The sequence below is a fragment of the Magallana gigas genome, chromosome 4, assembly GCF_963853765.1.
Source record: "Magallana gigas chromosome 4, xbMagGiga1.1, whole genome shotgun sequence".
Lineage (NCBI taxonomy): Eukaryota > Metazoa > Mollusca > Bivalvia > Ostreida > Ostreidae > Magallana > Magallana gigas.
Window position 1 is genome coordinate 29,043,705 of NC_088856.1, and position 27,041 is coordinate 29,070,745.

Consider the following 27,041-nt stretch of genomic DNA (forward strand, 5'->3'; position numbering starts at 1 on the left):
TGCGCGGTGATTTTTTTAGGGTACTCAGTTGCTATTATCATTAAGGGATGCAGTTGTACCTTTTAATGACATAAAGTTGTAAAATTGAGTGCAAGTTATTTATGAAATAAGATTTTTCTAAATTTGTTAATATTAGTAATATGTTTTGTTTTATTATTACAAATTTAGAAAAATAAAAAAAAAGTTATTTCATCACAGGCATCATTTAGTACATTAAATACAATTTGTATATATACATGTACTGTATACATGGAAGACATGAAAAAAAGAAAGCAGACAAAAACGTGTATAATTTTGGGATCAAGGTTGTTTATTACAAATCAATTGTAATAAGACAGTTATTGGACACTGAGATTGACATATTTCTCCAGTCTCTCCATCTCTCTGTGGGCGACTATCGATACGCACATTAACAGTATCTATCGCTAAGTCTATTGATGATTAGACGATGGTGACGTCATAATTAGTTACACGCAATCTTGACGTTGTATTTACGCGGTAATGCACTGTATTCTGTACCTTGGGTTTTCCGCTTTTTTGAAGTGAGCATAAGGCGGGTTAAAACCTGATACTGGTATGCCCTCTACCATACTTATCTGTAGGATGTTTCCCTGCTATTATTACTGTTGTTTTAAACCATTTAGTCTTCTTTTTTACCAATCCAAAAATGTTCCCTATCTTTGTGTATTTTTGAAACTTTGTACTGGCATTTATTTTCTATTTCTATGTGTAATTTTGCTTCAGTCAGTATATACCTCTAAATAGGATTTCCCAAACATATGACTTAATATTAACCATAATATTTTAGTTTCATTTAAGTAGTAAATTTCAATTTTATACATGATAACAAATTTTGACATGAACATTGCAGCTCATATTGCTTTCAAGAACGTGCGTGGTTAAATATCTTATTCTGAAAAAAAAACAAGAAAAGTTTCATTCAATTAAATTTTTTGTTTGCGTCATTTTAGAGTTGTCATTTGTTAAAAAATTGTTGAACAGATCAATAAACACTGTTTACATGAAACAATTTCAAAATTATCAGTTATTCAGTGCTTCATTGTCTTTTTTATGGTTGTGAAATGTTGCTCGTCATTTTGGACTACTTTCTAAAATCTAATATAAATTAAATTTTGCTATCATAACCCGATAATTTCTTTTTTTTTTCTTAAACAAGAATTCCATAATATTTTACTTTTTGAGAGAAACAAGGCTTGTGGAATTAATGTGGTAGTGGGTTTTCCTAAAGATCAACAAGTCAACTGAAGGGCTCTTCATTTATTCAAATACATGTATAGGGATTAAAGGATTAAACCCTGTATATAATTAATAGATATCAGCATAAAAATGAACAATGTTTACAGTAAGGTTCAGCATAAAACTGTACAATCATTTTCAAATATACATTCATGAAATACATTACTACTCATAGTTCACTTACCAAACTATTTGTAAAGAAGGATAACTCTGATTATAATGCATCATACTTTCAGGGTCAAGAAGAGTTACTGCCCTTGAACACAATATACAAAGATATAGAAATATGCTCTATATCATTATCAATATCAATTTTTAATTAAATAAAAACATAAACTTTCAGTGTAGCTCCTTTGTAGATTTCATTATTTCAAGATGCATATAATAAATATAAAACTATAACTTTGCGACGATCACCTGTTAATGGAATGTAATAGGACGGGTTGGGTCAGAATCACACTCTGAAATATGTTTACCGTTTCCTATGTATCATAATTTATTTCCCAGGTTCTTTATAATTTGAGATTCTGCTTTGTCTTAATTTTAAGTTAAATAATATATATTTCACCTTTTTGACACCGTTCAACACATTGTAATGAAAAACACCAGCCTCAACAAACAACAATATTTATTTACGATTTTATAGAAAATAACAAAAAAAACAAAATAATGATAACAATTGTAAATTCCTGCCGAGTATTGACCAAAAAAATGTTACTATCAAAAATTCCTGTCAACACCACCATCAAAATAATCAACAAAAATCACCCCCATCCTAGCGTAGTACGTACGGGAAACGCTAGCCCACCTAGCCGGGGGAAGGCCTAGGTTTAATACAAATATCCCTTTTAATAAGAACCTAACACTTAACTTTAAGTTCAAGGGCCGAAAATATTCAACAGGAGCAAATGACGACGACAAAATGATAAAATTATTCTCCTAACGGGTGCAACCTGTTAAATATCTAATAAACCATGTTAGAGAAGTGAGAAACTTACAGCAAATCAATGCTTAACATGTCCCCAAGAAACTACGAATTTCGGGGCTTTATATAGCAAACCACGGCAATAGAAAAATATAACGTTAAATCTACTGAATAGACTGTAGGGGCATGACCTTTGACTGTATTTAGCACCACCCGAAAAAGGTTACTTCCGGTATATTAACCAATAGAAAAGTATAGACAAAAACTGGATATTTCCTATGATGATCGAACACGTGTGAAGGATTATTATCGATCTTTATGTCAAAACAAACCTATTTATAGTAACCACGGAAGTAAGTATATAAACTAGAAACTTCCAAATATTATTATAAACAAAAGTATCAAGTACAGGAACAAGGTTTCACAATCACATATGCTAAGTTGCTGAATGTAACTCTGACAATGGTAGTACTCTCTAACTACAAGTATTAAATATGGTAACCAAATCTAATCTTTCACATTTATTAGAAATAAGATAATATAGCTTAGACATCAAAACTCTGAATTACTGGGATAATTTATAAAATACATTCTTTCATAAATAAGGTATTATAACCTCAAAAAGTAGAATTAGCCAAATGTACAAATTAACAGAAAATATTATTATTATCTATTAAATTATTTATTAAAGTTAAAGAATACCAAAATAATAGAACACTTACTATAACTGACTGCTTCCAATTTGTTGATCAAATGAATAAATAAGCTAAATCCTTTTGTCACAAAGGCTACTCAGTTAGAGCGGGAAAAATTATGAAAACAGACTATTGGCTAAGTAAACCACTTGATCCTGTCCACATGTATGTAAGTGACCATACAGGTGAAATGACTTAAGGCTATAAAATATCAGAAGCCACTAGAATAAGTAATTACGTTATACGTCTTGTTATTTCTTTGTTGAATAAATTACGTAAACATTGAATAAGTCTTGTATTTATTACCCTCGGTAATAACTTAAATACGAGTCGAAACACAGGTAATTCTTGTGTTGTAACAAAAGGGGAAATATTTACGAGAAATTCGTAATTTGGTTGAATTAAATTCACAAGTTATTCTCGTGCAGGATCACGTATATATACTTGTAAAATAGCAAGCGCTCAGGTTCGTTACACACACACACACAATATATATATATATATATATATATATATATATATATATATATATATATATATATATATATATATATATATATATATATATATATATATATATCATAAAGAACATATTATTAACTACCAAAAAGTAGTTCTTACATGACTGTAAAATGATAATTATCCCAATGCCTCTAACAATTTAAAAATTGTTTCAATTTCTAACACTCCCCTGAGCGGTATCGAGTCTCATAAACAAATAACCTTGTATCACCCCGACTTCCTAACATTTACTGTATATACAGGTACAACTGTATTGTTTTCGCCAAACCATTGTTGTGATAATTTAGCTCAATTTTAAAATCGCCCTTACGTAGTTGAGGTTAAATGAAAAATAACTGGTATAGAAGTTTTTCTATGTCCTATACTAATAACGCGAAAGATGGCCCCACCATTTTCCCTAATAAAACATCTGAAACTTGAAAAGCTTAACGCACTGTCAGGCACGTAGCATCGGAAGGGGGGGGGGATTTACATTTTTTTGCGGAGCAAAGAATTTAATTAACATGGAGTGCCCCCCCCCCTCAGTTTTATGAGACCTTGTAAAAAATTGAATTGAAAATAAGCAGTGAATTTGAAGTTAAAAGTATATTTGCTGCATTGTTACTTTTACCACATAATACAGTTTTTACCCTATAGATTACTAAAAGCAGGAAAAGGATGATAGAATTTAAACGTTAATAGTTCATACAAAACTGCATTAAATAGTTGATAAACATTCCATAATGCTTTAGAAAGGATATATTTAGCCCATTCGTAGAAAAGGTCATCATTATATTTCTGAGGGAAAACACATTTCTAGTATAGGAAACTTGATTTTAGTAAATTGCAAGCTTTTTTTTTAAATCAAACTACACAGATTACACACACGTTTTCTATTTATTAATTGTGAGATGAAAACAAAGTACATATATTCGTACTGATTGATTAAATGGAAAAGTGGTTACATGCAAATCTTGTGTAACGTACTGACATCAGAATGATTTACAGTCAAGTCGTACACAGACCAACTCGTATACAGGTCAACTCGTATACAAAATTCTCCGCATAAAAAAACTAAAAGTCAACTCGTAACAAAAAATTCCGCATATAAAATAGGTGGTAAAAAAGAAATTCATATGTGACTTTTATATTCACTTTTCATTTTTTCACTCATTATATGAATAAACAAATTTTTAACCGTTATAAATCAATGGTATATTACTTACAGTTCGTCGACAGGAAACTCACAGGTGTCGTACCATGTTGAAAGAAGTTTGGGAAATGATATATAAAAGCGGAAAGTTGGATATATTTTTTTCAAACAAAATAATGAGGAGTATCTTAATTAGCCTTTGAGAAGTCATCCGTTTGGAGAAGCAAGAAACACCGCGTTTGTTGTTTTAACAATTATTGTTTTGATGTGTAGAAAAAATTAGCAAATAATAATGATCGGATTGACACAATTAATTATCGTTAATTTTTTTGTTGTAATTTCACATCGTTACCGAGTTTAATGATAATGCACAATTATACATGTATGAATTTTGCAATCTTTGTAATAGTTGATAACATCCATTTTACTCTATATGTCCTTTTTACGCTGAATTACGGAAGCAATATATAAATAAGTTTTATTACAAGAAACCAAGTGTTTTAAGTTACTTTTAAATTTTTTTGTTTACGAGTTGACTTTCGTTTTTTTATGCGAAAATTTTGTATACGAGTTGACCTGTATACGAGTTGGTCTGTGTACGATTTTAGTCTCTATTTTAAATATTTGATTTTCTTTACATTGCCTTTGTTGCTCTCACACACAAACAGATTGTCATTATTGTCCACACATAAACTCCAAGGATACTCCAGATCACAGTTATCAATGTAACGGAGAAACTGTCCATTCTGATCCAGAATGTGGATACAATGGTTGTCACTGTCTGCTGTCAGGATACGACACTGACTGTCTGTTGTGATACCCAAGGGATTAAATGTTTGGTTCTTGGTAACTGAGGGATGACCAGTGTACCTCCATCTGAGTTTTCCGTCCTGATTAACCACCACTACTGCACCAGCCCAAAAGTCAGTTACACAGATGTCATGGTTTCTGTTCTCAGTGATGTATTTAATGTTATAATTCCCTGAGTACAGAGGTTTACCTTTATCATCAAATTGAATAGTTTGTTTCTCTGTGGATCCCAAGTAACGGACAACTTTGGATTGAGTTCCATCATCACTGTACATGGTAACCAGGAGATCACCAGTAGAGGTGACACACAGCTGATGAGGCCTCCATCCCTGTAATCTGATCAACTCTTCTGTCCGTCTATTCTTTACTCTATACACTGTCCCTGTTAACCAGCCAGAGTACAGTAGATACCCATCACTGTTTACAGCTATATCATTAGGGAATTTTCCTGATTTTGTCTGTATAATTTGGAGGAGTAAACCTTGAATGCTAAAGCATTTGACATCACTAGTATTTCCACTCGTCCATATGCTACCATCATTTAGACAGGTCACATTGCTTAGTCTTTTATACCCAGTCTGTATTGTGGCAACAAGCTTTGGTTCATCCAGTAGTTCTTTGACTGAAGTGTTAGGTTGCTTCAGAGACAAGACATTTTCTTCTGTAGCAGTAGATAATGGGGTGATCTGTCCAAACAAACTATACAGCTTCTCGTTGTCTATTGGTTTGGATATGAATGTTGGCAGTGATACCTGAACCTTGGGTGGAAGTTTGCTAAAATCTCTAATCTTAGAGCTGTATTCAATGGTTGAAGATACTTCAGTTGATTTCTTAATTTCTTTCATGGCTAATAGCGTTTGCTGTATAAGAGACTGTATCTGTTTGATTTCATTCAGGTGTTTCTTTAAAATGTCTTTGTGTTTTACTTTTATGTCGTTTATTTCAGTTTTCATTTTGTTGATGACGATGTCGATTTCTCTGTGCCATTGCTCTCCTTGTTTGGACATTGTTGTTGTAAGTTTCTCATATCCTCCATCCAGGTTGGCAAGCTGATTTTCCAAATCGCTTGCAATTTCTTCATATGTAGGCGAAATAAGGTTTACTAACTCTTCTGTATCCTTTTCAATATTTTCTTTTTGTGTCTTGTAAACAGATGATATGTCTACAAAAATATGCCCCCTGTGTTGCTCAGATGCAGTACATAAAGAACAAACAAAAACATTGTTGCAAGTTTTGCACTGTAATTCGCAATTTTTGTGTGGATGTATTTCACATTTCGGATAAATGAGGGTTGATCGTCGATCCTGGAAGGGAACTATTTTATGTTTGTCATATCCATCTGTGATGTGTTCACCTATACAGGGCTTGCAAAGGTTGACATGACAAAAATCACAGTAGCTGTGTACTATGGCGGTCTCACAAAGGTCACATCGGTGCACATCCTGGGCACTAGATTGAGGATCCATTTTTGTTCTATTAAAAACAAATAAAGACTTTTCTTATTAACCATATAGATAAAAAAGTGATGTACGAAAAAAAAACCCACATACAAGGTAATATTTTAAGGGCTAATTGAAAATTGACTTTTTCCCCAAAATATTATCGTAAATAACTGTTGAGTATTGTGTTGTGAAAAATAGAATGCTGATTTTGTTGCTATACTGAGTGAGGCATCCTTATATATGCCAATTTAAATACATGTATCAGCCTGTTAAGTATGGCTTGTATAATGATAAAAACATTGATTTTATTTAATGTCAGATTAAACACGTAATATGCAAATGTAAATCAAGAAAACTGTATAGAATTTTTGTTGATTTGCTAACTTGTATTAAGCCATATTTGTTAAAACATTATAAGCTATTATATTATTATTAATATTGCAATTGAAAGGGTACAGGACTCTGTACCAAAAATGGGTAAAATAAGCCTTATGAATTCACACAGTGCTGAAATATTTTTGGAAAATAATTTTAAAAGACCCCCCTCCCACCGGTTTTTACTTCTTTCAGGCGGATGCTGATAATTTTTATCTTTGGAGGATTTAAGTCACTTCACAATTAATTAGTTCACAACTTTGCTGCGTAGGATAAGTATGTTGAACAAAATATTTAGAATATAAAATCTAAATCGAAAGTAGCTTAATTTCTAAAACAACCAGAATTTTGTGTTTTAATGCCAGAACTATCAACTTTTAAAGTGTTGCTTAAGTGAACAAGTAATCATACAAACCTTGCCAACAAGAAATTACACAACATCTAGGCCCTAACTGTCTGGTATGCATGCTCTAAACATGGCTGAAGACGCTCGACTGTCTCCGTAAATCTCCGACGAGCAGAGATTTACGGAGACAGCCGAGCGTCTCCATCTGATCATATGTTTGAAAAAATTAGAGTTACTTCCCTTACCTTGTGTAGCAATTATAGACGTTTTGTTGCTTGTCTGTTCATTTGTTTGTTTCCAGTTCTTATTTAGTTGTATCGTTATATTCTTACAAGTTTGTACTAATGATTTTTCCTTCGGAATTTTAAATTCATTTAACTTAAAAAAGAAGAAAATTCATACATGTAGTTAAATTAATGCGATTAAAAAGCTTGTTTCATATTTAAACCGGGCAAAATAGGACAGAATTTAATTTACTGCTTAATTATTTGAAAACAAAACTCAATATTGGGACTTTCTGCTTAGACTTTTCTTTATACATGTAAGTGCGGTAAAAGTGGGGAATGCTATTTTTTATATACATAATCAACATTTAATTATGTAAATTAAAATAATTAATTCTTAGAATAATCTTTGTACCAAATTTGGTTGAGATTTGCGCGGTGATATTTTATGGAAAGTCAGTCGCTATCATCATTAAGCGATGCCATTGCACCTTTTAATGACATAAAGTTGTAAAATTGAGTGCAAGTTATTTATGAAATAACACTTTCTAAATTTCTCAATATTAGTAATATGTTTTGTTTTATTATTACAAATTTAGAAAAATAAAAAAAAATGTTATTTCATCACAATCATCATTTAATACAGTAAATACAATTTGTATATATATCACCGTGTGATTGGGGCTCTGGTGATAACTGAAATACAGGACAGGAGACAATATAAAATTCACTTCTTTATTATTTGGAGTCCGTCGCAAAAGTGATCGGACAAAACCCTGTAGCGTCCCCTGTCCTGGCATTGAGTTGTTCTTGCCATTAATTGATACAAAGAATTGTAAAGAAAAATTCACTCATTGCTTACATCAAAGAGGCGGATTGACACGATGGTTTTGCGATACAATGCGTATTACGTAATTATAAAAACAGCGGATGTCTTCGAAGGATAAATCTAAAAGCATATATTTAATTAGCTCGGATGGCACTAATTGATTTAATAATTGTGCGTGTGAATTATCGACAGATGGCCTCAAGTTATTTATCTAAGTAAATGTTATGTAAAATTGATTAAATGTCAATAAATATAAAATATAAGTTTTCAAAATTAAAGATATAATAAATTATGTGGAACTTAAAATAAATTATAAGGAAATGGTCAAAATAGAAAAATATATTTGAGGGTCAAAATGACACTATGATATATATACATGTACTGTATACACGGGATGCTTAAAAAAAGCAGACAAAAACGTGCATAATTTTGGGATCAAGGTTGTTTATTACAAATCAATTGTAATAAGACAATTACTGGACACTGAGATTGACATATTTCTCCAGCCTCTCCATCTCTCTGTGGGCGACTTCGATCTTCTTCTGGATGAGGGCCTCCTCCCTTCTCTGCTGAGCCAGCCTCTGTTTCTGGGACTGTATCTTTTCCTGATCATCTGTTGTAAGGTAATAAATTATCTATAAAATGTAAATACAATGTACATAGTTACATGTAAAGTTCATGAAAAGTATATTAATTAATTTTTTCAACAAATTGGTTACTAGACGCATATGACTTGAAATTATAAACGGGTTATCTGATTATAAAAACATGTGTATTGTAGTTTTTACAGTGTACAAACTACTCAGTAATCATTAAAAATTAATAACCACAGATATATACATGTAGTACAGAAGTCCTTAATAATTTGATTGTAGTTATTTACCCCTCTTTCTTGAGCTCTGTCAATCTGCGCGGTGGCAGCTTTGGCTCCTCCTCGGAGACAAACGTTAGACCGAAGGCCAGCCCACCCTTCTTCTCCGTCACTTCCTTAGTGACCATGGCACGGCGCACCTTCTCCTACACCTCCGCCTCCTCCTTCATCACTCCCACCTTGTTGTTCTTCGCAAAACAACTCTGCAACAACCCCATATCGATACTCCCAACTTGACAGTATCTATCTCTTAGGCTATTGATGAATAGACGACTGTGACATCATAATAAATTACATGCAATTACGTAGTAATACAGTACACTCCTTACCTTGGGTTTTCCCCGCTTTTTTGAACGTTGGCATAAGGCGGGTTAAAACTTGGTACTGGTATAATCATCCATTCCCTCTACCATACTTTTCTATGATCACCAGTGTGAGATCAAGTTTGTCCAGTGTGATACAGCAGTGTGATATTTTTCTTTGTTACACTGGGTATTACTACGCCGCTTTAAAACAAACATTGTATGCTGTAAGTAATTGTTTTGCTTAATTTATTACAATTTATCATATTTTTACTGAAAAAAATGTCGTATGGTCTCATTATGACTTGCACTATTTGAAGCACGCGGAGGGATAAGCTGAAAGTAATCTTTTGAACGTCATACAGAAAGTTGTCAGAAATCAGTTTTAAATGTAAAATAATGCGAGAAATAATCATTCATTATATACTCGTGTGGGATAGTGAAATTCCACCTCGGGGCCAAGATTCACTGTCTAGGTCTCGACAAAGCCTCGTACTAGACCGTGAATCTTGTCCCCTGGGTGAAATTTCAATATCACACACTCGTAATAATGAATGATTCTATTAATCTCTAGAATGTTTCCGTGTTATGATAACTTGTGAACCATTTATTCATCATCAGTCTTTTTGACCAACCCAAAAATGTTCCATGACTTTGTGTAATTTTTAAACTGGCATTTATTTTCTATTTACATGTGTAATTCCCTTCAGTCAGTACAAAACTACAAATCTCTTAATAGGTTTTCCAAAACAAATGAATAACAGATGGTTTTATTACATAATCAAAGGAATTTTGTTGTGTTATTATAAATTAAATATTTCCGTCTATTTTGTATGTGGATTCATGTTTGAAAGTGATCTATTGAACTGCCGGTCAATAGACTGTGATCTATTGGACTGGCAACGTATCCGGCAACGTATTTTAGAAAAAGTAAAATTGCTACAACATTAAAAGATAACTCTATTATATTTGTTTTTACTATTGTTCTTAAGATTTATCTTCATGGTATGAAAACCTTCTGTAATTCATAATTGTGAACACAAAATACTTAAAACGGAATTAGGTAATAAAAAAATTGTTTAATGCCTGAACAGTCAATAGACCCGAATTTTTTCCCTTGGTGCAGGGAACAGCTCAGTATGATCTATTGCCCTCGGCCGTTGGCCTCGGGGAGTAGATCATACTGAGCTGTTCCCTGCACCTCGGGAAAAATATTCGGGTTTATTGACAGCTCAAGCATTAAATAATTGTATAATATCAATCACAATATTTTCTGTAATTTTAGTAGTAAAATTTCAATTTTACACATAATAACAATTTTCGACATGCAATTGCAGGTCATTTTGCTTTTAAGAACGTGTGTTTAATATCGTAACCTGAAAAAAAAACCAAGAAAAGGTTCATTCCATATAAATTTTGGTTTGCGGCATTTCCATTTGTTAAAATTGTTGAACAGATCAAATTGAATATACATTGTATGCACGAAACAAGAACAAATAGCGCAAATTCATTTATATTTTCAATGCTTTTTTCTTTTAACCTGGTTGTTGAACGTTGCTCGTCATTTTGGACTACTTTTATTAACTAAATATATGTTTCATAACCTGAAAATATCCGGATTTTCTTAAACTAAAATTTTTTGAAAGAATTTTGAAAGAAAAAACGCTTGTGGAATTAGAATACAATATATTAATGATTTTAAAGTAAGAACAACATAAGAACATTTCAATAACAGTTCTTTAGAATTTCTGTTTTCGTAGCATTTCCTTTTTACATACTAGTATTATGAAGAACATATATTAAATACCCAAAATTTTTTTTGAGAGAAACAAGACTATTGTAATTTAACGAAATGCGCCTCATTCAGAGTTGCAGTCTACTCGGGTGATTATTAAGGAGGCTGAGTGATCAACAAATTAGCCATTAGATCTTCTAAAAAAAATTAATATGATAATATGTCCTAAAAAAATCATTATTTTACAGCACAGCTCAACTTATGTGAATCAAGGCCATATAAACACAGATGGTAAATGTACATGTACAAATGTATTTAACACTAAGTATTGTTTACTTTTGACACTTAATTTACGCTTAATAAATGGTTTGGGGCTCATTAATTACTGTAAAGAATTTGATTTTATCTGTTTAAATTTCAACTTATGATACGAACACGTTTTACACACACACACACCCCTCCGAACTAAAGAAAAATATTCAAAATAAAGATAACAAGGTTTAAAAAAAATAGAAATTGCTTCGTTTTTGAAATACCGGTAGGGAAAAGTATATAAAATTAGTTAATTTCCGTTAAATATAGTATTAAAAGGTTTGTTATAATTACGTCTTACATGTATGGTTTTTTTTTACAGCTACTTGCGTTTTTTTTCATATATAAACTTTCTCTTAAGTTCGAGTTGCCTTTCTTTCTACATCGATATTCTGTAAGTCTATCTCCTGAAAAAAAAAACCCACAGTTTGATTGACGGAGAGAACGAACCGTGATCAGCCGTGGGTTTCGTAGTTATACATGTATCTGTAATGATATATTCAAGTATGATTGTAATAACCGTTAATGATACAACGCCGCTTAGTAACATACAAATCATATAAAAGGATTAAAACAGTTAACAAAGAATTATATCATTGTTTACCCAAATACAGTAAAGATAGTCTGTAGATCTAGGAAAGGTTGCAGAGACATTTACAACCTCTTAATATCAGAGAAAAATATTATAAACCTGAAACCAAATGGTGAACCAAGAACAACAGCAATTGATGCAATGATTGTTTTGATTCAGAAATTGGTCACTTAGATCTATAATTGTCGATTGACTGTTAAACAAATAGCTAAGTTACTTGTAGTATAACTTTCTTCGGGGACGGTTTATGCTGCATTAATAGCATTTCTGAAACTGAAATGTCCTAAAGCACGACGGACGATGGATATCTCGTATTTTTGACAAAAGAACAAAAACGACAATGTGTAAGAATATAAAAAAAAAATTTAAAAGATAACAAATACTGTGATGATCACCAATTGTTTGAAACGCTTATTAGTGGGAACCTGTATTCATTACCGCCAACCATAAAGAATAATTGATAACAAAATATTGTTGACAACACAGCAAATCTCCAAGAAATAGCAAAGAGCAAGAAATAGCCAACCAGAGCTCAAAGAAAGTGTTATAGCATTTTCTTCAATAGAAGTGCTACTAAAATTCCTATTGTGAAAAACCGTTCTGTTACTGCCAAGACGAAGTGTTGATAAAATTAAAAGATATATGACGAAGTGTAAAAAAAATTAAATGAAAGGTATGTGAGAGGAGAAGTACGATACTTCGATCCTCTTACGACAATTGATTGTGATTCACGCACCAAGAAAAGAGAGCCTCTTCGACGCGATTATTCCTCGCTGCGGACCAGTCCTTGGCGAATGATTGTAATAACAAAACACATGTGGATAAGGCTAGGTCGCGAAAAGTAGTCGTTGCGAGCCAGTTTATCTAACATTAATCGCGAAATAAAGTCGTCACGAATAAAAGATTGTTTACGGTATGCATTCATACAGAGTGAATCTTAATAAATGTACAAATACATGTAATATCAATTCTAAAAGACATGAGGTTTCACTGAGAGACCGCTTGCTCATGGTAGATGCCACACAGCAGTATTTTCATACTCCTGCGTTTGGTTGTCTGTACTCAATGTGTTTGTGTTGCTCCAACAAATCATTAAGGTCTTCCGTTTCCAACGGAAGACCTTACTATTATTCTGAAAAAATTTCAAATTTCTTATTATTTTTTTTTTTCTTCTAGACGCCAACTTTGATCCTTAATATCTCGCTCGTTTGTTCACCGATTGTTTTGAAATTTTCGGGACTGATAACATGCCGCGTGATGTTGTCGTTGCATATTTTAGTTGAGGAAAATCCCCATTCGGTTTTGAGTTATTCCCCTTTTAGTAAAATTTAACGACTTCTTTTGTCCAGGGGGGTTTAGCTATAACGATGGCTGGCAGAGTCTCAGAGATGGGCTGGTTTGGAAGCTAATACATTGAATTTGTGCGAGATATATTTTATTTATTATTTAAATGCAAATAAAAGGGGTGGTATAGATGTTGAAACAAAGGCAAGAAAAAAATTCAAAAAAATTCGCGTATTTTCCGTGTTAGTTTCCTACCTGATAAAAATTTGTTATAACATGTATTTTAAAAGATCTTGGTCTTACCAAGACCTTTCATTCGGTATACAGAAAAAGGGGCTGGCCCCTATAATTAAGGAGTTAGATGCGTCAAAAGTTTCTTGTCAATAACTTGTAAAGGAATAAAAATTTCTAATGCATTATTGAAGCAAAGTTGTAAAGAAATTAATTTTGAATCCTTCCGTGGTATTCAATTTAATGTTTTCGTAATTTATAGCCAGTATTTGCAGAAACAATTGTTGTCAGTTCGGTCCATTTTTGTGGGGGTGCGCACGTTTAGGAGGTTATGAAAGGGCTTTTTGTAATGCACTAACTGATACATGCAGCGCGCAAAAATAATTCTACATAAAATTCCCAAATGTTTTTATTCATATGTACATATTCATTTCATAAAGATGAACGTCTTTGACCTTATTTTTGTTGTTTGTTTCATAACTGTGCCCCTTTCTATATTTAGATGCATTACGAGACTCAGGTAACCGATCGATAGAAGAGTCGCTAGCTGTATTCAGGCCGTCGCCTTGACGACAGTGCATATGCTTGTAGAGTTGGACGTACACATGTTTAACGCCCCACTGTGTTACTGTAACAGAGACATTTTGAATTGTTTCAGTACTGGGAGATGTGTTAATTAAATGGTTCGAATGTATGGTAATTTAACTCAACTTTTCTACAGTACGTATACACGGCCGTCATATAAAGCACAATGTGTATTACTGACATGACAAATGTACGCTGGCAATTTAAACGAACGCGGGATTGCTCCCGATAGAACATTTCTTTTAAAGCAAAACAAAATACTGATTTCCGATGGATATAATATTATCATCGTGGAGAGGATTTTAAAAAGTGAACTTAATATTCGTATACGATAATATTTGAATCCAAAGCCGCTATTTTTAAGTAACGGTTATTAGGGATACATGTATTAATTATGACTTGCCCCGCGTTTCACGTTTTTTACTTGCAATGCATCTACAAACGAAAATACCAAACAACCTTCGGCAGCAATTTATAAATAATTTATTACATACTAGTACACAATATTAAAGAGATAATTAAATAAATTGTGCTTTATAATTGTACTCGCTATCTTCCGTGGAAATAATGGCATGGAAAAAATGTTGTTCAATGTTCATCAAAAACGATGTAGCCTTAGCAATCGAAAATAATTAACAAACTGTATATTGATAGATTGACACATTAACAAACATTCAGACCCGCAATGTATTTTTTGCAAATTCTATAAAATGTAGACTCAATAAGTTAATTTTTCCGTTTGGGGTATTTTGAATCACATGTGTACGCTATGTGTACATGTACATATAGATTAATAGCCATATAGATAAACACTTTCAGTGTTGAATTTTTAAAAGATATTTTGTACATGCAAAGCAATCCAATGCAAGGGCTATTAAATTCGAACAATGTACATACGATAGGGATCGAACTGATACTGGTTCTGCTTGTTCTACAAACAGCGAATGAAATGCGAAGTATTAGGGTGTTATTTTTTAAACAAATAAGTATTGCTCTCTTAAAACCTTGCATTACTAAACAAAGTATTTCATCGGAAGCATTATTAGTTACCTTAGCTGCATATATGTAGCTCTCCTTCCGGAAAAATTGAGTACCATCCGAAATTTTTCATAGCAATAGCTTTCCAAAAAGCTTGCCTGACTACCCAAATTTATTCAATGGAAGCATGCATGTATCAATTAGACTATCTTATAAGAAATGAAATTTAATTTTCGCTGCGGATCTTAAATTATTAAACTGAACGTGCAGAGTTTAGAAGCAATTTCAATCTTTTTCTTCGATCGAGTGCATGTACCTGTATATCACTGGAAATTAAATCATTTCATTATTTTAAATCATTTAAGGAATGTACATGTATCGAATAATCTCAAACAGCCAAATTGAAAATTGAATTTGTTATATATTAGATGCAAAATCAAAGACATTTTGTTATTTCTAACCATATAGGAAAGGATATTCAAACACGTACATGTAGCATCGTTATTTGAAAGTGTGTGTGTGTGGGGGGGGGGGGGGGGGGGTTTAGGTGGGCAGCTTCATAAAAAAAAAATCTTGACAAGGAATTTAAAAAATGGGGAATTTTGAAAATCCTAATCCGTAGGTGGGAGGGGGTATTTACATTTTAACTTCAATTTAATTCAATTAGAATTACTTTATTTTTTGGTTCCATTTATTACATGCTCCGACAAAAGTGAAAGATCCATGATATCTCTATTTATTATATGACCAGTTAAGAAAATAGAGTGGGTAAGACCATCTACACATCATGTGCTCTGGCCTAACTTGGACTCGCCCACTAATCGGCGAGCCAAAATTATGAATGAGACGTATTATGGCGCGAAGTCTTTCTTTACCATTCACGCAACAGCTGAGATCTCAGATAGATCCATCGGCATAGATCCACTGGGAGGGTGTCAACTAATAACTACATATATTATACTTTGGATTGAATGTTTTAGAAGAAATCTATCGAATTAACATACACACTTAATTGACTAGCAATTGTTAGATGTACATTTACATTTGTACACGCGAGTGAAACCCTTTTCCAGATGAATGAAATCGCCCAATTGATCGAAAATCGGGTCACACGTACCCCACTTCGGCGAATTACTTGTACGTAGCCCCTCCAGTAAATATTCCAATTATATGAATTTATATTTGTTTTAATTAATCCAAACTGATGATTCTTTGTTAATGATGATAATCCAACACCAACTATTACTTACATTGTACTACTTAGACAATGTGTATCATCTTGCGATGACACCTCCCTCTTTTTTTTTGACCTTTCAAATATGGCAATCTATTTTTAAATCAGGATTACACACGTGCAATGTGAAATGCCCTTTTAATTGAACACTCTTGCTCATTGTGCTTATTACATCCCATATAACGTTTTCATCAATTATGAATATAAATGTTGACACATTAAAGATGCATCCTCAGGCAATTATTAATTCAAGCTTGTGGGTCCCCCCCCCCCCCCACTTTTTCTCACAGCAACTAATTTTTTTTAAATTTGCTTATAAAAAATTGAATTATCAAGGATGTACAAAATTTATATAAAAATAAGGAAATTAGGATTGAAATTGGGAGGTTTTATTTTTTTTTTTTTGCTTGTCAAGATTTTTTGGATGAGTCCTACACCCTATTAATTGAAGACAAATGAAATCGCGTCCAGCAGAACTCCCTGGCATTTTAGTGTTTGTTATTATAAATTTATGATTTTGTTTGTTAATAACAATTCAACATCAATTATTAATTAACAATGTACACTCTAGTACGCTTATACACAGTTTTGTTGCGATGACCCCCCCCCCTCCCCGGACATTATACCTATTTTTAAATCAGGATTACACACGTGCTTGCATGTGCAGAAGACAATCTGGAACTTAACTGATAACTATATCATCTCTTTGGAGATTTATTTCTCCGTAAGCAAATACGTGTAGTAACTGATACATGCAATTGTGAAAACCATAGAGGAATGCATAATCTGCGCATAATAACTAACTGCTTGATGCAATATTTCTTTTTTCCAACATGTTTTAAGTCAATGATAATATGAAAATATATGCTTGACTTCATATCGGAAATTACTCATTTTCTTTATTCCCCTTTTCAATAAACAAAACAAACCAACAGACCAAATTGATCCAGATAAATAAATTATCAAAAATAAACCTAAAAAACAAACTACACTTTCATCCTTCACCCACAATATTGCCTTTTCGATATTTGTCATCGTGGTAGATCCGTGTAACAATCTATTAAGTAGGTGCTTGCACGACATAGAACCGGCCCTTGCTGATCAACGTTTTCATTAACACATATAAAGGAAAAAAAAATATTTAGATTTTTTCTTGGATTTATTTTGATGTAAATAAAAAAGAGAAGAAATTAGTTCTATAATATATATGCGATGTAAATCTTTTTTCCACGCAATATTTCGTATAAAACAACGAAGAGTAGTATCTTGAAACTTCATTCAAAATTTGATTAGACCTTTAAATTGTAAAATGCTAACATTGAAAATTGTGCCCGATTTCTTTTTTTTTTAAGATAAAACTTTATTTAAAAAAACTGATTCTTTGAGACAAAATAAATAAACATAATCAGTTTGATATTCTCTAAGTGCAGTTCTGTAGCTCTTAGTCTGAAAAAGAATCGGATGGACGACCTAGGACCCAGATCGTCCATCCAAATTTCTTGAATATTGCCATTTCTTTCGTACGCGGACGCATGTTGGCCGAATACTCACCAAGACTAAATATTTCGTATTTTAAGTTTTAACTGCGTTTAAAGGTAATATTGGAATTCCGATAATTTTGAAAATGATTAATTAAATAAAAATGGTTAAAATTACCGTCATATTACCGGCATCGGCCTTCCCCATGCGCGAATCAAGAAGAGTAGGGTGAGGGTTCCAGACCCCACCCCAACCCCCGCAAAATTTCTTTCCATTACATGTACAATATAAAATTACAAAAATATGCCTCGGACATCCCCAGGCAAACTCAAATAACCGTCAGACACTCAACCCCCACCCCAGGAAAATTTTTCTTATCTGCGCATGCCCCCTCCCCCCCCCCCCCTCCCCCCCCCCCTCAAAAAACAAAATTATTCTTCAGAACCCCCTGTAAAATTTCCAGGATCTCCGCATACATTCTAAAAGATTCATTGGCCCTTGCTTTCGATAAAAAATGCGAGTAAAATGTTTGGTCTTTTTACGTTCATACCGGGCATACCCACTGTGTGATTATAATCGTCGTCCATATTCTGTGTATATTGAGTCAATTATGATGATTCGATAAGTTTCTCAAAATAAAATGCACATGCAAAAAAACAACATGCGGCGAATCAAACTTCAGACAACTTTTAAAGATCTGTATTTGCTTATATACATGTACTTTGTTTCTTTTACACAGTATTTATACATCTAATATTGCACCATGGTCAGGTATCAATTTTTATATTACGTCACAAGTATGACGCAGCTACGACGGAAGACCTAATCGTTGCTTGCAACGAGCTCGTCTCTAGTTCTATTTTTCTCTTTTTAATTTTATTTAACTACTTTTGGAAACCGTGATGTATCAAAAGTCCAAGCTTTCATATGATATATAAAATATGCAAAATAAATCGCGCAAAATTTGATATTTGGTAAATCATCGGTTTGTGCGTCAATATGTCTGTTTAACTTTTTGTTGACATTTTCATTATGTATAACGAGTAAATTAGACCTAATTTTTTCTTATCATATTTTTCTTTGCAAGGAGCCGAATGTAGATTCTAGAATGAATCGCATTGGTGGATGTCATTTCCATTTTTGTTGATACATAAATAAATATACTAGTCTTATACTGTAAAAGTATTGAATATATTTTAAAATAATAGAAACATACATTCTCATTGATCTTTTCCCTTTATAATAATTAATAATAACAAACAAATGCTATCTGCGTAAAAATTCAAGGAAAACAAATAGAATACTTTTGAAGACTTTCCCTTTGAAATTATTCCTTTTTTAAGGACAATTCTTACACGATTTCCACAGCGATTGCGTAGATCCACGCTTATTGTTTAACTGTCGCAAATGGCCTCATCTTCTTACAGGAGCATTGTTACTTTTTTCACATAATACAGTATTTACCCGATAATTTATATAAATCAGGGAAAATATGTAAGAATATAAAACGTAAATTTAATAGTTCATACAAATGAAAACTACATTTAATAGATGATAAACATGTGACTTGTCATAATGCTTTAGATAGGATATGTTTAGCCCAGTCGTAGAAAAGGTCACCGTTTGTTTTCGGAGAGAAAACACATCTCTAGTCTAGTAAACTTGATTTTAGTGAATTGCAAGCTTTATTTGAAATCAAACTACACAGATCACACACGTTTCCTATTTATTGACAAATTGTAAAATGTAAACAAAATACATAAATCCGTACTGATTATTTCCATGGAAAAATGGTGAGTGCGAATCTTGTTTAACTGACATCAGAATCATAAATTTTAGTCTCTATTTCAAATATTTGATTTTCTTTACATTGCCTTTGTTGTTCTCACACACAAACAGATTGTCATTATTGTCCACACATAAACCCCAAGGATCCTCCAGATCACAGTTATCAATGTAACGGAGAAACTGTCCATTCTGATCCAGAATGTGGATACAATGGTTGTAACAGTCTGTTGTCAGAATACGACTCTGGCTGTCTGTTGTGATACCCCGGGGTACAAACGGTTCGTTCTTGGTAACTGAGGGATGACCAGTGTACCTCCATCTGAGTTTCCCGTTCTGATTAACCACCACTACTGCACCAGCTCCAAAGTCAGCTACACAAATGTCATGGTTTCTGTTCTCTGTGATGTATTTAGTATAATAATTCCCTGAGTACAGAGGTTTACCTTCATCATCAAATTCAATAGTTTGTTTCTCTGTGGATCCTGAGTAACGGACAACTTTGGATTGAGTTTTATCATCACGGTACATGGTAAACAGGAGATCACCAGTAGAGGTGACACACATATTGAGAGGCCCCAATCCCTGTAATCTGATCAACACTTCTGTCTGTCCATTCTTTACTTTATTCACTGTTCTTGTTGACCACTCAGAGTACAGTAGATTCCCATCACTGTTTACAGCTATATCATTAGGGGAGTCTCCTGATTTTGTCTGAATAGCTTGGAGGAGTGAACCTTGAATGCTAAAGCATTTGATATCATTGGCCTTACCACTCGTCCACATGCTACCATCATTTAGACAGGTCACATTGCGTAGTCTTTCATACCCAGTCTGCATTGTGGCAACAAGCTTTGGTTCATCCAGTAGTTCTTTGACTGAAGTGTTGGGTTGGTTTAGTGACAAGACATTTTCTTCTGTAGCGGTAGATAATGGGGTGATCTGTCCAAACAAACCATGCAGCTTCTCATGGTCTATTGGTTTGGATATGAATGTTGGCAATGATACCTGAACCTTGGGTGGAAGCTTGCTGAATTCTCTAATCTTAGAGCTGTATTCAATGGTTGAAGATACTTTAGTGGATTTCTTAATTTCTTTCATGGCTAATAGTGTTTGCTGTATAAGAGACTGTATCTGCTTTACTTCATTCAAATGTGTCTTTAAAATGTCTTTTTGTTTTACTTTTATGTTGTTTACTTCAGTTTTCATTTTGTCGATAACGATGTCAATTTCTTTGTGCCATTGCTCTCCTTGTTTGGACATTGTTGTTGAAAGTTTCTCATATCCTCCATCCAGGTTGGTAAGTTGATTTTCCAAATCGCTTGCAATTTCTTCATATGTAGGAGAAATAAGGTTTATAAGCTCGTCCGTATCCTTTTCAATATTTTCTTTCTGTGCCTTGTAAACAGTTAATATATCTACAAAAATATGTCCCCTGTGTTGCTCAGATGCAGTACAAGAAGAACAAACAAAAATATTGTTGCAAGATTTGCACTGGAATTTACAATTTTTGTGTTGATGTGTTCCACATTTCGTATAAATGAGGGTTGATCTTCTTTCTTGGAAAGGAACTATTTTATGTTTGTCATATCCATCTGAGATGTGTTCTCCTATACAGAGCTTGCATAAGTTGACATGACAAAAGTCACAGTAGCTGTGTACTATGGCGGTCTCACAAAGGTCACATCGGTGCAAATCTTGGGCAGTAGAACGGGGATCCATGGTTGTTCTATAAAAAATTGTTTTTCTTATCATAACCACATAGGTGAAAAAGTGCAGTTCGAAAAATAAAAAAAAAACACAAACAACACCATCAACTACATACACGGTAATATCGTAACCTTTATTAAAAAAAACAGTGCTAAAGTATTGTTTGTAAAATATTAAATTCATTTCTTTATACTGAAACACCCCCCTCCCCTCCTGGTTTTACCTCTTTCAGGCGGATGCTGATAGAATACCTGGAGGCTTCAACTGATACTCACTTCACAATTGATAAGTTCATAAAAGTGTTGCGTATTATAAATATTTACAAAGTAAAATCTAAATCGAAAGTAGCTTAATTTCTAAAACAATAAGAATGTTATGTTTTAATTGCCAAAGCTATCAACTTTTAAAGTGTTGCTTGTGAGAGCAAGTCACTATACAAACCTTGTTAACAAGAAATTACACAATTTCTAAGTGACTGGTTTCCGCTCCCTAAACATGACTGATCCTGTCTTGAATGCATCTTCACAACGTCAAGGTTTTGTGATTACGGAACTCCACACAAACCCTTGACATAAGTCGCTATCTAAAAGTCGGGCTCAGGCCGTCGTATTTCATTGGTTCCAAAACTTAATTTGGAGCCAATCAGAATGCGGTTCTCATTCAGAGAAGAAATGATGTAAACAAATATGGCCGCGAAGGTAAATTTTGATACATATATCCAGTGTAAAGATTCATGGTATCGTTATTTTTTTATGGAAATTATCTATAAGATAAATTTACCCGATAGTTACTTGCAATTTATTTAAATATATTATAGACAGCCTTATCAACATTCAAATGACTGATCAGGTATCGGAGATGGATGATCAAGAATTACTGTTGGCAGAAATGTACGACTCTCAGATTAATCGATACAGCTGTACATGCAACAAAACTTACAAAACTAAGGGTCATTTCAAAAGACACCTTGAAAAAGAACATGAATGGGACTTTGCTTTAAATCACGATACAACAAATTCAGCAATGCATTCAAAGGAGGATCATGTTGCAGTATGGCGAGCGTCATTCATGAAACTGTCTTTGCTGCTCAGAGACACAGAAGATGCCTATCAATACGGTGATGGTGATCGTATTTTCCGAAATGCCAAATTCGAGATGCTTTGTGCCGATGCAGCCCACCATACTAAATACCGTTTATGGTTGTGGCGTATGCAAGCATACGAAACTGCCATCTTGAGTCCAAGACAAGCAGTTGAATATAAATGGAACTGCACAGCCAATACACATGGTGGGAAAGGTAAAAATATTCCCAATGACAATCTGGTAGAGACTCTTGTGCAGAAAATTAAGAAGAAATTAAGAGAACAGGGATCTAACATAACCCACAACAGTGCACAGAGAATAGCTCTTTCTATTCAAATTCAGCAAGAATTGAAAGAAAATATATTACGACACCTCACAAGTAAGGAAAAGGGACGTTCAAAACCAACTGTTAACAGAGACTCTGAGCTTAATCTTTTGATGACAGAACTGCTGGATGGTGAAGTTTTTGATGTTATCCAGGGAAGGGAATTCCATGCTTTCAGGGGATTTAGTGATATATTTTCCAGAGTTAAAGCTGAAGAACTGCACAAATGGATTTCAGATCAAAAGTTCAGAGCAAGTTATGAAATGTTTTAAAACTTGTTTAAAATGAAAGGTTCTCTGTGAGTCTTTGAAACTGCATGGACCAATATAACACAATGTTTAATGCGCATCTATAACTCTTCCTTTTGATAATTAGAGTAAAAACACTCTTCCCAACATAACTGCCCATTAACTCATACCGGTACTGTGCAATAAATTAAGATTCTTAATCAATCATGTGTTTTATTTTTTTGCATAATCAGAAATTGATTAACTGTGGAATCATTTAAATTCGTGGGAGCCACTTTTCGTGGATTGTGGGTTTTTGGCTTATTCGTTGGTATGTAATTTCGTGGATGCGCAGGTTTTCAGTTTCAGTTACAAAGATAACTCTTTCTAAATTTGTTTTTGTTGAGGATGTAAATTCGTGGGGAGGGGCTTCCCACGAATACCACAAAAATTGAGCCACCACGAATTGTAATGATTCCACAGTAGTCTTCATTGTCAAAGAAAAATTAATATATTCATAAATATTTGTATTTATTGATATTCCAACAGAGATTTCCCAACTTCTTCAAATCCTTATAGGGACAACAAATTCCATGATGCTTGTTTGAAAAAAAAAATCTTCGGATAAAGTTTCAACTTGAAAATTTCTTTGGATCGATATCCATTTGTCATTTTACATGTTTATATCGTCTGTAATAAGGCTGAAAATGAAAATCCATCGCTTCCGATTGAAACTGAGAGCGAATCAAATTCTTAAATAATCCATGAAAAATGACATCAGGGTCTTCGTTTTGTTTCAATTTAATAACACTCATTTTAATGTTCTTTCTATCAGATATGTCAGATATCACACAAGCATTTTTTCCAAAGCACAATTTTGTCATGATTTTTCTTCTTTGACTTGGGCACGCAGTAGCAGTCAGTGCCAAACAAGGAACTTTTAAACATAGAGAACGCACTTCATCTATGTGACCAAACCACTCGCAGAATGCAGCTTCCTGATTTTTTCCCTCACCCCTGAAAATAAAAGATATGGATTATGATAAATGGACCTCTGAGGTCTTCCAAATTTTCTTTGGGTGTTTCAACTTTGATTTATAACTTGATTTCATATTAAGTTGGATGGAAAAATTCCTGATGAAACCCTTTCTGGCTCAAAAGTTCCAAACATATATCACTTATGAATGTTTTAAAGATAACTGTTGGGATATGATTTTGATCACACTATTTTGAAAGAATTCGAATTATTTTATTACAGTCAAAAAAATCTCACTTTTTGTTGTTACCTTTATTTAATCTCACATTTAAGAAAATTATTGAAATATCATGTAGATTTGTTTGTATCTGACTTTAGATCATAATTTGGTTTTTAAACATGTGTGTAAATTATTTGTTAACTGTATTATCTTACCAATGAATGATGGTATGCGCCTCAACTATCAAACGATGTCTCTTTTGAAACTTTGGGTTCTTCAGAGCATCCCTCCATTTAGCTTCTCCAACTAGGACCTCCGGGCTAACAAAAACGAAGTTGTAGTAACCGCTTGTAACTCTCTCAACATCGGTTGACACTTCAACGTATACTGCTTTATATCCCAAGCTGGACAACCGTTCTACTTGTCCTGTTTTTACTAACGGAGCTGAGCAACTATAACTGTTACCGCAGTTTCACCGAACACAAGTGGTACACATTCATAAGTCAAGGATTTGCCACTTCCTGTCTTAGTTCCAACGAATACATCCCGGTTTTCTTTCAAACATGATATAGCCAGCCTTTAATTTTCAGTAAGACAATTAATATTGAATTTTTCGCAAATTCTCTTTTCTTGATCCGCCATCTTTGTACAAAACCCAAACTACGTTTTAAAAGGAGTTATTTCGTTGGACAATATATTTTTAGAATTATTACGTAATGTTGAGCGTGAGCCCGACTTTTAGATAGCGACTTATGTCAAGGGTTTGTGTGGAGTTCCGTAATCACAAAACCTGATTATTTATCTAAAACAATTAGAGTTACTTGCCTTACTTTGTGTAGCAATTATAGAAATTTGTTGCTTGTTTCTTCATTTGTTTTGTTTTCATTTTTTATTCAGTTGTATCGTTAAATTCTTACAATATTGTACTTAGGATTTTTCTTTCGGAATTTCAAACTCATATAACTTATAAAAAAGAAGAAAATTCATAGTAAATTAATGCGATTAAAGGCGTGTTTCATATAAACCGGGCAAAATAAGACAAAATTTAATTTACTGCTTAAGCGTATTAAAATATAGTTGGGAATACTATTTTTATATTCATTATGAACATTTAATAATGTAAAATTACTAATCCTTAAAACAATGCTTTGTACCAAATCTGGTTGAAATTTTATCATTAAGCGTTGCAGTTGCACCTTTTAATGACATAAACTTGTATTACGGGGCACTCTCTCCCAGACAGGACTAACACTGGGCCAACCGTGAGCTTATTCTCTTGTTGTTGGACCCAGCCTCATGAAACTTCCAACAATCCAACACACGCTTTAGTTTTCAGACTTTTATACAGGCTTTACATGAAATATACTTTTACGCGAGTTTGGTATGCATCAGCCCCGAAGGTCTGATTCCAACTGACAATAATTTACAATTCCGAATGATATATAATGAGCAATTGAACAACACAATGAAGGATTAATAAAATAAGTACAGATGTATGTAAAACAATTATCAAACAGCTATTGAGTAACTTGGGACATTTTAGCAGCATGTACATAAAAGGATTAATAAGATGAAAGAAGCTTACAGGAAATGAGTTATTTATAAAATGTAAATACAATGTACATAATTACATGTAAAGTTTATAAAAAGTATAATTAGTATATTCATTAATTTTTTCAAAGAATGGGTTACTAAACGCATATGACTTGGAATTATAAACGGGTTATCTAATTATAAAAGTATGTTTATAATAGTTTGTACAGTGTATAAACTACTCAGTAATCATTATAATTACAAAAGTAATAATCACAGGTGTATATATAATACAGAAGTCTTTGATAATTTGATTGTAATAATTTACCCCTCCATTTTTCGAAGTCCTCTTTCTTGAGCTCTGTCAATCTGCGCGGTGGCATCTTTGGCTCCTCCTCTGAGACAAACGTCAGACCGAAGGCCAGCCCACCCTTCTTCTCCGTCACGTCCTCAGTGACCATGGCACGGCGCACCTTCTCGTACACCTCTGCCTCCTCCTTCATCACTCCCACCTTGTTGTTCTTCGCAAAACAACTCTGCAACAACCCCATATCAATATACACAATTTGACAGTGTCTATCGCTAAGGTGCTTAGACAATATTGTGACGTCATAATAAGTTACACGCAATCATGACGTTGCAATTACATATCTCTAGAATGATTCCCTGAGGCTAGTTCAACAGAGCGAGCGCTCGCGATCGCTCGCCAAAATTTGTGTTGCGGGTATAGGGAATTTTGGTTACCGGTATCTATTCGTTCATCTTTTCGACAAACCCAAATATGTTAACACGAACTACATTGTGAGTCAGATATTACTTATCTTAATACATTAGCAAGATGTCTGAATTTATTAATCTCGCGTTATTGTGCAAACGAGTGTATTCCCTCATCATCCTTTAATCCTTTTACCCGACTTGGTTTAACTAGAACTGTAAAAGAATTACAAAAAATCGAACGCGCCTGACGAATTACACAAATTACATTTTCAAACTGACCAAATCTCTCCAAAAGTAAAGAACAG

General features: G+C 33.4%; 3 protein-coding genes across 4 annotated transcripts; all 3 read right to left on the minus strand.

Moving 5' to 3' along the window:
- Nucleotides 1-4,256: 4,256 nt before the first annotated feature.
- Nucleotides 4,257-22,184, minus strand: LOC117686597 (uncharacterized). Of its 2 annotated transcripts, none has more exons than XM_066081919.1 (2): nucleotides 22,097-22,184; nucleotides 4,257-6,814 (listed from the first exon to the last, which is right to left on the minus strand). In XM_066081919.1, the coding sequence occupies exon 2, from the start codon at nucleotides 6,805-6,807 to the stop codon at nucleotides 5,143-5,145; it is 1,665 nt and encodes a 554-aa protein (XP_065937991.1). In that variant the 5' UTR covers nucleotides 6,808-6,814; nucleotides 22,097-22,184; the 3' UTR covers nucleotides 4,257-5,142. The 2 variants fall into 2 exon arrangements, with proteins under 2 accessions (XP_065937991.1, XP_065937990.1); XM_066081918.1 differs by lacking the exon at nucleotides 22,097-22,184 and adding an exon at nucleotides 7,574-7,699.
- On the minus strand, nucleotides 8,982-26,600 carry LOC136274616 (uncharacterized). Its single transcript, XM_066081921.1, has 2 exons — nucleotides 26,348-26,600; nucleotides 8,982-9,170 (listed from the first exon to the last, which is right to left on the minus strand). Exons 1-2 carry the CDS (start codon nucleotides 26,568-26,570, stop codon nucleotides 9,031-9,033), a joined length of 363 nt encoding a protein of 120 aa, XP_065937993.1. The 5' UTR covers nucleotides 26,571-26,600; the 3' UTR covers nucleotides 8,982-9,030.
- On the minus strand, nucleotides 19,827-22,023 carry LOC136269726 (B-box type zinc finger protein ncl-1-like). The gene is made up of 2 exons (XM_066081920.1): nucleotides 21,879-22,023; nucleotides 19,827-21,674 (listed from the first exon to the last, which is right to left on the minus strand). Exon 2 carries the CDS (start codon nucleotides 21,665-21,667, stop codon nucleotides 20,003-20,005), a length of 1,665 nt encoding a protein of 554 aa, XP_065937992.1. The 5' UTR covers nucleotides 21,668-21,674; nucleotides 21,879-22,023; the 3' UTR covers nucleotides 19,827-20,002.
- Nucleotides 26,601-27,041: the final 441 nt, after the last annotated feature.